Here is a 10,263-nt window from a genome sequence, read left to right as displayed (position 1 = left end):
AGAGATGCTGACACCTCCAAACAGGGTATGAAGGATAAGGAAAGCAGTTCAGTGCAGAAAATAGAAAGCATGCCTGGCAGGCAGCAGCAGGAACAGATCCCTGTCTTCAAAACAAAAGAAAAAACGGTGAATGCAGAAAGATGATGTAAAATAAGGGATATGGGAATGAATGGGAGTGGCTATTTCCAAGGAGGAGGAATAGTTCTGCCCGGACAGCAGATGGTGATCCCCCCACCTTGTTTTACAGCAGTGGACCAAAAATCGAGCACCAAGGAGCGGTGGACATCTGCCCCGAGCACTCCAGCCATACGGCAGCGCGTGGCTGTGCTGCCTGCACCGCAACCTCAGGCTGCTGAGCCCTGAGGAGCTCCTAAGAGCTGGGTGAAAAAGCAGAGATCTTGTTGGTGACAGCGGCCTCCTGACTGTGGAACCACGGAACCATGGAACCAAGGAACCATGGAACCACGGAACCATGGCGCTACAGAACTGCGAAACCACAGAACCATGGAAGCACGGAACGACGGCGCCAACCGCCGGTCCTCACGCAGCACTTCGCTCTGCAATCGCGCACTGCGTTCTCAGCTCCGGTTGACTGAGCACCAATCAGAATGCGCCTCGGCCTCATCGCCCACACCTGACGCCAATCACGGGCTGACGGTCCTGCACGCCCCGCCCCACGCGGGGCGCCCACTCACGCCTCCAGGCCGCGGCCCTGACCGGGCGGCAAATTGATCCGCCAGCGCACAGGTGGCGCTGTCCCACCGAAGTGGATGCGGACGCTCCCGGAAGTTATAGGGCGGCTCAAGGATGCGATAGAGGCGGCTCCCGGAAGTGGCGCCCCCGGCTGTGTCGGGCGGCGCTGACTCTCTCGTGTTGGCAGTGCGTTCCTCCGGGCTGTGTGCGCGGCTTCAGGTTTCCCTTTACGGAGCCTGATGTGCAGCGGAGCGTTCGGGCAGCGCGGTGCCCGTATGTGGCGGCGTTGAGAGCACGGCTACTCGGTGCCCGCGCCCCGCCGGGCCCAGCAGCTGCTAATCTGCTGTGCTCGTGAGGCCGCCAGCTGGTGGTGGAAAGCTGAGGATCCTGCAGGCTGAACAGAGCGGCTGACAGGGGATCTGAGCAATGGTTATCGGTATCTGAAGGGTGAGGGTCAGGTGTAAGGTGGCGCATTACAAGTGCAGAATGCTTCTGAGGGCGTACACAGAGAAACATTGAAGGAAAAGACACAGTATAAGAAATGTAATAAAAAAACTAGCTGAAAACATGGTCGGGTTGATGGATGGTCTTTATGATTTTATTTCGTAAAGAAAAACGATACTATGACAGTGACAGAGCAGTGGAACATGTTGCCCAGAGAGGCTGTAAAGTCTCCTTCTCCAGGGATATTCAAACCCTGCCTGAACACTTTCCTGTGTAACATTCTGTAGGGAAGCTGCTCTAAGCGGTGTTGGACTGGGGGATTTCCAGAGGTTCCTTCCAACCCCTGCAATTCTGTGACTCTGTGAGGTTCCTGTTGTGAAGAGAGCTCCTCAACTAGCAGCTGCCTGGAGCATCTGGAGACCCTGCAGAGGCCCTGTGTTCTCAGAAGGCGGATGGCTTCACAACATGGGCACTGGATTAGGAACTAAGGTTTCTCTTTTCAGCAGCTTCTCAGTGGTGATCGACAGTCCTCTTGTAGTGAGCACATCAGGTAAGGGAAGCAGGCCTGGCAGTTGGTTGCTCAGAAGGCTGAGACATTGCTTTGTATCATGGATTTTGCATGGAAAGGTCAGGATTCACGCACAGACAAATCCCTCCTTTTGCCTGACTCTCCTGTCACTTCCTTAATCTGTCAATGTCCTCTGTCTTAGCTTTCTGCAGGTCTTCAACAAGAAATCGGTCTTTTTTCTGGAGGATCTGAAAGAGCATCTCTTGGGCCTTGAGCCCTTTTTTCTCAACTAGGTCCAGCAGAAATTGATTCTTCTTTTGTTTTGTATTTTGAGCTTGTACCTCCTCTTCTTCTTCACTGTTGATTACGTCTTCAACACTTAAATTTAGCAGAATGGAGGAGAGCTGCCCCATCCTGGAACAAAGCTCTGTCTTGTGCTTCTTCAGGAAGGCTGCACCTAGCAGATACCAAAGTGTGTGTTACTGTGCTGCACGTGACAAGGCAGGTTGGTTCCTGCTGTGGTACTCTGCATCCTAGCCAACACACGCAAGGGCCGTTTGCTCTGTCCCACAGCCACGTGCTCCCATTCCCTCCAGTGCACCAGCAGTGCTGCTCTCTGGCCAGGAGGCTGAGCCACCAGAAGAAAGCTCCCTCATCAGCGGTGGAAGCATTGGAGCCAAGGCAAGGACAGGGCCCGAGCTGAGGGAGGTCAGGTTGGTGACAGCCCAGGGACCGTCCCTTCCAGTGATCCTACGGTATTGAAGGAAGAGGGAAGCACTGGCTCTGTGATAAGGTATGAGATGCTCCAACTCCACCAGATTTTGAAAGTCCCATGAAATATTTCTGGGCTGTGAACTGTACTAGCTGTAGCTCATTCTCTATAGAAGTAAGTCTGATCACAGAGAAAGCAAAACAGTTTGGAGGGTCCTCAACACTATGCCAGGTTAGAGAGCATGCAGGCAGCAGTGAAATAATAAAAGCTTTACAATTTTTTTTTGTCATGAAAGAGTCACAGGTATGGGAAAAAGGTGGTTGGTTATCTGCTTTAAGCCAGAAGATTGAAATCCCCAAATAAATATTCAGACTCAATAACTGTAGCTCTGAAAACCCGTACTGACCTGAAAGCTTTTTGGATTTGTTTCCAGAATGACTAATATCACCTGAAAGAGAAAGGAGGGAGCTTATGAAATACACCATCACAGAAATGGAGACCGTTTCTAGAAGCCTTACTGAGATGCCTGATGTTCCATGGACCCATTAGCCATTAATTCCTGCTTACAGTATTCCTTGCCCATCTGTTAAGAGCTCAGCTAAGCAGGGTGCAGTGTTGTGTACATTTGCAGGTGTTTGTTTAGGGGTGCAGAATTAGCCTAACAGAGAGGGAATCCCAAGGCACAATTCCATACCGTGCACTCAGAGTATCTGAGCTTCTCTTTTTGCTGTCACAAGAAGTGCAGCTCAGTGTGCCATCATCTCAATCCCCCTTACAGATGGATCTGATCCTACCTGATCTCAGCGATGCCCTCCAGACCTCGGTGTCATTCTGTCCATCTGTGATAAAGAATTCCACTTCCTTTGCCATTTTCCTGATGTAGATCTCAACAAAGAGCTGTTGGTCCTCTGGACTCTTGTAGCAAAATGGTAAGTGTGCCTGTAGAGATAAGATGGAAGTTGGGTCTTACCCTGTGGAGCTGTGAATTTACAAACATCATCTCATGCTTCCAGGCCACACAGAAACAAAGAGAAAAGTGTGAGAGGCATGGAACTCTGGAGTGTCTCATCTGTTGTCCTTCACAGAAGGACTGTGTTGCCAACTCTAGATGGGCTCAGCGTTGGTTTGGTCGAGCAGAATACTGAAAGCCTTAAAGAGCAGAGATTTTACCACCATTTTTATGTTCTCTGAGCGTTGCACCACTACTGCAATTTGGAGAACGTGACGTTCAAGCAGTGGCAGAGGGACTTGGTTTTTTTTTTTTCCTGGAGAAGAAAGGGCAAAGAAAAGAACTAATCATTGTTTTCAATAGTGTTAAGAAAAGGTAGAGCCTCTTGGAACTGTACAGTGATGAGATGAGGTAATGTACAGAGGCTGAGACAACTCTGAAATTCTGATTAGATAGTAGGTTAAAGATTACTATGCTGAACTGGAGGCCCAGAGAAGCTGTGGAACTTTCTGTTTCACTCAAAACCAAAATAATTTAAAAAAGGAAACTGTCCCACTTACTTCAGGTGTAATCTTCACTTGAGTGTTACTGCACACCTGGTATCTGTGGCCAAAAAACAGGGGACGGAATGGAGAAGGCTTGGGAATAAGCTTTGAGTTCCAGCTTGTCTCTTGTCTTTCAATGGCCTGTAAACATCAAGGATCACTTTTGAGTGTTGAAAAAAACAGCTGTGAGCTGGAGGTAGCTCTCACTGACCTTGGAAAATCAAGAAGAGAAGAGACCAACCTGTCAGAACAAAGCCCTGAATGTGCATTGAAGGCAGTGCTATCAGAGGGTAAGGGCTGCATGCAACAGGAGAGCATCTGCTATGCAGCCACCTATTACTGTGCATGGCAGCAGCCACATGTCTGACATGTGCTCTGCTCCACGTCGCAGAGCATCCTGTGCCATGTCTTTGCTCATGCTGGGATATGCTGTCCCAGCCAAAAACACAGAGATTCCTGAGAGAGCTCTCTGCTTAACAAATCCATTCCCTGAAACTCCAGCCGCCCCAGATGCCATCCCCTGAACTGGTCAAGCTCCCTCCACCTTACCTTCTTCACAGAGCTGTCATCTGGGATCAGGTAGAGATGCAGGGTTGTATTTGCAGCGGAGAGCTGTTGGAAGATCAGCACTAAGGAGTGCACAGGGAGAGAAATGGCTGAACGTAACTTTCTCCAAACCACTCCAAGAAGAGAGAAGCTGGGATTCTCCAGGACTGCGGAGAAGGCCATCACTTCTGTTGGTTGCTGTATGGTCATCTTCTGGAATTCAAAATGGGCAATCGAGCACCCACTGATGTCTACATCTGAAAGAGACAGCAAAGGCAACAAGGTTCTGCTTTGTCTTCCTTGCACCCTACCAGGTTACCTCTTTCTCTTTGAGGATTTATTAGAAAAAAGGAGACACAAACCAATACAAAATGACATGCTCTGCTTTAGGGGTGATGTATACCCTGAGATTTACACGGTTCCTGTGCGTGGCTTGGTATTACAGTTCTTTGATTGCCCACCTTTGGGCTCAGAAAACTGCAAATTTGAGGTAGCAGCTTGAGACTGCTGCGGATCTGGGGCAGAACCTTGTGGGTCTCCACAGCCACTGTGAGAAGAGGGGAGGAGAATGCAGTGGTGTGAGTGCAGAGCAGGTGGTGGGAAAGGGAGCACTGTGAAGTTTCAATATAACGTTAAAAAAGGATGGAGGATGGCAAAGCAAGGTGGAAGAATACTAGAAAGCACAGGCTACCTCTGAAGGGAGGAGAAAATTTGGATCAATCTTAATGGAGATCCTAAGAAGATGCTTTGGTAAGTTGCTGTTATGTGTGTGTTGTGTGTATAGGTCCTGGAAGTATCCCTGGCAGACAGGGATTGGAGGCTGAGGGAAAGCAGCCTGGGACAACCCAGGCGCCTGAGCAGCAGGGGGCTGTGACTGGAGCAGGTCCCATGGCTGCCATACCTGACAGGCAGATGAAGTGGGGGAGATACACAGCTCGCACGGTTCCAGGCAGCGCCCCGATGTTGAAAAGAGGCCCAGCAGGTACCCACACATTCTGGTCAGCCTCTTTCAGATGCGTGCTCCAGGAGGCATATCTGTACACGATGCTGGATGCTGACTCCACCTCGAAGGCAAGGCCCGTCTCAGAGCACTGGAAGATGCCTGGTCCAGGGAGACAAGCTCTGCAAGTGGGAGAGAAGGCAGGCTCGCACCATGTGTGATGAGGGCTTTTGGAAAGTGTTCCCACTTCTCCTAGGAGCTCTTACTTGTATGTGTTTTGTTCCTCCAAAATATGTGGATCTATCTTCGGCCTCACTTCTTGAAATTCCTGCAACACAAGTGCAACTGGTTTGGAGCTGAATGGGGTGTTGTGCAGTGGATGCCGCTTGCAGGAGGCGTACTGCAGTGAAGCACAGTGCAGGTTGGCCCATGAGCTGTGAACCACACAAGCAGCAGCAGGGTAATGATCAGCTTTGCCCAAGCAATGTTATTTTGGTATTTTTGTTCTGTGTCCAGAGCAGAGAACTAAAAAGAAGAAAGGATGATGAAGGACAGTCAGCATGAAAGCAGCAGGGGCCTGGTGCAAGTGAGGTGCCTGGTGGCCTGGTTGCAGAACCAGTTCTCGATGTGCAGGCTCTGTCACATGGCCGAAGGTGACCAAGCATGGTGCCTTCTCTCATCTGCCTGTCACCAAGCAGCCCCAGACACCTTCTGCTCTTTCTCAGACACGTGACATGGTGGGAAGTAGCTGTTCAGCAAAGGAACGCTCATGAAAGGTTCCCAGTGCTTTAATTTCTTGCTGTGGTTTTGTATCCGGCATATTGTGATTCTTTTACCTCTTCAGAACAAGAGGACTACAGACCATGCTGTGTGCTGTCCAGAAAACATCACTCATCAGAGAAGAGGCCAGGAAAATGACTGGCAACCATCCTGTGATCTGAGGTAGGCATGGGACATTTTCGAGGCATGCAGGCTCAGTGAGGACCTGTTAGGCCGGTGCAGAGCAGAGCTGCAGGCAAGGACCCTTACCTGCCTCACACAGCGACAGCTTCTCTCCTCTGCTGGGACATCTGACTGTGGCCATTTCTGGATTTCCTGGAGAAGGGAACACAGGAAGAGCACTCCCAAGCCATAATTCTCCTCTCAGCCATGCTTGCTTGCCAGGGGTACGAGGAGAGGCCTCCTGGATGCAGCACAGGCCAGCCCTGCTGCAGGACACTGAGTGCCACAGATCCCAGTGGGGATGGCTGTGGGCTCATGGTGCAAAGTCTTGCCTGCTGTCCAGCCCTGTCACACTCCTCCCTCTGTCCCAGGTCTCAGGCATCCCACTGGACCTTACCATTGCTCTTGTTGAGGTGACGCTTGCCGGACTGCCCTGCCTTTTTATCTGTGAGGCAATACGTGCTGGACCGCCCTCCATTACTATTCTTGAGGTGATGCATGCCATAGGGCCCACATTATACGTCCTTGAGTTGATGATTGTCAGAGGGCCCTGACTTTCTATCCTTGAGGAGATGCCTGCCTGAGGGCCCTGAAATTCTGCTCTTGGAATGACACCTGCCAGACCCTGATTTACTAGCCTTGAGGTGATGTCTGCTGGACTGCCCTGTAGTTCCATTTCTGGTTCTTGATAACCTGTGGCTGGAAAAAAAAGATGATCATTGTCTCACAACTCACTGCAATCACCTGAAAGGAGGATGCTGCTGAGGATAGTGTTGATCTCTTTGATTGGGTGACGCGCATATGAGTTTGGAACTGGCTAAATTCACGCTGGATGTCTGGAAGAATTTGTTCCCAGAACGGGTCTTTTCCACCCAAAATGAAGCCATCCTACCTTCACCCAGTCTTCCCTATCCCATTGGCTACACAGTCCCCTGGTGCACCACCAGATACTCCCAGGTTTATCACAACTTCCACAAATGAAGTGGACACACAGTCAACACCCATGCAGATCCCCTTCCTCCACAAGAGTGCCAGTGAGGACGGTAATCTTGCCTGAGACATCTTCCTTGCCCTTTAAGGGAGCTGAACCACCACCTCACATGGCACGAGCAACACAGAGCAGACGAGAGCTCAGGAGCCCGGTCACATCAGGGGAAGCATTGCCCCACATCCATTTTCCTTTCTGCCCTCTCCTCCCAGTTCTTCCCTCCCAAGACACAGGACTCCATGCCTGATGGTCCTCTTGCCCCTTTCCCTTAGCAGCCAGAGGCCAGCCTGCTCCCATGCCGCTCCCCTCCTCTGGCCTGGTACTTACACCTAAGAACGTGGTGTACAATGCTGTTGGAGGTGATGTTGTAATGTCTGAGAGTTAGTTCGTTCGATAACTCCTGGCCATCATGAATCAGTATTGACTCAGAAGGATAGAAATAGCTATCCAGTGCAAATAGCTTCATCTTTAGGTCCAGCACCGTGTCGTCCAAAGACAGCAGCACAAAAATATATTTTCCTGACAAGGACTTCACACGGATGAAGAATGTGGAGCTGAGCGTGGTCTCTGCCATCTTTGCTTTGCCACTTTCAGCCTCCTGAAACACGGTGATGTCTGTGGGTGAGAGGCATAAGACTCGGGGCTGCAGATGTTTGGACGGAAACAGGCAGCTGCCCACAATTCTTCCGCCTGTGTCACTTCCCTAGAAAGTGAAAGTATGGAGTGATGTCAAGGAAACAAGGTGTGTCATCACCTCCCCCTCTGGCCTCAGTGTGTCAGGGCAGGGAGATGAGAGGCAGGGGAGGCAGAAGGACAGGGAGGCAGTGCTTCTTCCCGAGGGCATGGTTTGCATAAGGATTCCTTCAGGTCCTTCCGTGTGCCACCATGGAGAGCCCAGGATTGTACCCCATACTGGCCTGATTTGCCCCAGTGTGCTTGGACAGAGATGGGGACACGTGTCTTGGCCCAGATCCATCCATGTCCCATGCTGGGGGCTGCAGGCAGAGCAGTTCCACAGGGCTTGTCCCCTCCTGCTGAGCAGAGAGCATCTCACCTTCAAAAAGGGCTCAGTCGCATCAAGGAGAGCTGTCCCATGGCCGGCAGCCAGTCAGGAGATGGGCCTCCCCTTCTTGAGCGTTTCCATTGGGGGTGGAAATTCAGCCCAGGACCATGAGACGTGTAAGCAATGCCCCACGAGAGGGCAGTCGACATCCTACACAGTATCAAGGTTGTGTAATCAGTGTGAAAGGCAGTGGTAACCCAGCACAGTCTGCATCGAGGGGAGAAAAAACTTTTCTCTGCACTCAAGGTGGTCTCAAAAATCACAGCATGAAGACAATGTCTGTGTGGGGCATGTGCTAAGAAAAGGCACACAGAGATGCTGACACCTCCAAACAGGGTATGAAGGATAAGGAAAGCAGTTCAGTGCAGAAAATAGAAAGCATGCCTGGCAGGCAGCAGCAGGAACAGATCCCTGTCTTCAAAACAAAAGAAAAAACGGTGAATGCAGAAAGATGATGTAAAATAAGGGATATGGGAATGAATGGGAGTGGCTATTTCCAAGGAGGAGGAATAGTTCTGCCCGGACAGCAGATGGTGATCCCCCCACCTTGTTTTACAGCAGTGGACCAAAAATCGAGCACCAAGGAGCGGTGGACATCTGCCCCGAGCACTCCAGCCATACGGCAGCGCGTGGCTGTGCTGCCTGCACCGCAACCTCAGGCTGCTGAGCCCTGAGGAGCTCCTAAGAGCTGGGTGAAAAAGCAGAGATCTTGTTGGTGACAGCGGCCTCCTGACTGTGGAACCACGGAACCATGGAACCAAGGAACCATGGAACCACGGAACCATGGCGCTACAGAACTGCGAAACCACAGAACCATGGAAGCACGGAACGACGGCGCCAACCGCCGGTCCTCACGCAGCACTTCGCTCTGCAATCGCGCACTGCGTTCTCAGCTCCGGTTGACTGAGCACCAATCAGAATGCGCCTCGGCCTCATCGCCCACACCTGACGCCAATCACGGGCTGACGGTCCTGCACGCCCCGCCCCACGCGGGGCGCCCACTCACGCCTCCAGGCCGCGGCCCTGACCGGGCGGCAAATTGATCCGCCAGCGCACAGGTGGCGCTGTCCCACCGAAGTGGATGCGGACGCTCCCGGAAGTTATAGGGCGGCTCAAGGATGCGATAGAGGCGGCTCCCGGAAGTGGCGCCCCCGGCTGTGTCGGGCGGCGCTGACTCTCTCGTGTTGGCAGTGCGTTCCTCCGGGCTGTGTGCGCGGCTTCAGGTTTCCCTTTACGGAGCCTGATGTGCAGCGGAGCGTTCGGGCAGCGCGGTGCCCGTATGTGGCGGCGTTGAGAGCACGGCTACTCGGTGCCCGCGCCCCGCCGGGCCCAGCAGCTGCTAATCTGCTGTGCTCGTGAGGCCGCCAGCTGGTGGTGGAAAGCTGAGGATCCTGCAGGCTGAACAGAGCGGCTGACAGGGGATCTGAGCAATGGTTATCGGTATCTGAAGGGTGAGGGTCAGGTGTAAGGTGGCGCATTACAAGTGCAGAATGCTTCTGAGGGCGTACACAGAGAAACATTGAAGGAAAAGACACAGTATAAGAAATGTAATAAAAAAACTAGCTGAAAACATGGTCGGGTTGATGGATGGTCTTTATGATTTTATTTCGTAAAGAAAAACGATACTATGACAGTGACAGAGCAGTGGAACATGTTGCCCAGAGAGGCTGTAAAGTCTCCTTCTCCAGGGATATTCAAACCCTGCCTGAACACTTTCCTGTGTAACATTCTGTAGGGAAGCTGCTCTAAGCGGTGTTGGACTGGGGGATTTCCAGAGGTTCCTTCCAACCCCTGCAATTCTGTGACTCTGTGAGGTTCCTGTTGTGAAGAGAGCTCCTCAACTAGCAGCTGCCTGGAGCATCTGGAGACCCTGCAGAGGCCCTGTGTTCTCAGAAGGCGGATGGCTTCACAACATGGGCACTGGATTAGGAAC

General features: G+C 51.7%; 1 protein-coding gene across 1 annotated transcript; it reads right to left on the bottom strand.

Moving 5' to 3' along the window:
- Window positions 1-1,269: 1,269 nt before the first annotated feature.
- On the bottom strand, window positions 1,270-7,841 carry LOC122168050 (caspase recruitment domain-containing protein 8-like). The gene is made up of 10 exons (XM_042833104.1): window positions 7,595-7,841; window positions 6,677-6,978; window positions 6,367-6,432; window positions 5,604-5,665; window positions 5,299-5,519; window positions 4,401-4,654; window positions 3,867-3,992; window positions 3,152-3,296; window positions 2,764-2,805; window positions 1,270-2,102 (listed from the first exon to the last, which is right to left on the bottom strand). Exons 1-10 carry the CDS (start codon window positions 7,839-7,841, stop codon window positions 1,813-1,815), a joined length of 1,755 nt encoding a protein of 584 aa, XP_042689038.1. The 3' UTR covers window positions 1,270-1,812.
- Window positions 7,842-10,263: the final 2,422 nt, after the last annotated feature.

Source organism: Centrocercus urophasianus, unplaced genomic scaffold (assembly GCF_019232065.1).
Source record: "Centrocercus urophasianus isolate 14NV4802_14NV808 unplaced genomic scaffold, USGS_Curo_1.0 seq_1099, whole genome shotgun sequence".
In the NCBI taxonomy this organism is placed as follows: Eukaryota; Metazoa; Chordata; class Aves; order Galliformes; family Phasianidae; genus Centrocercus; species Centrocercus urophasianus.
This window is presented reverse-complemented; position numbering and strand designations above follow the sequence as displayed.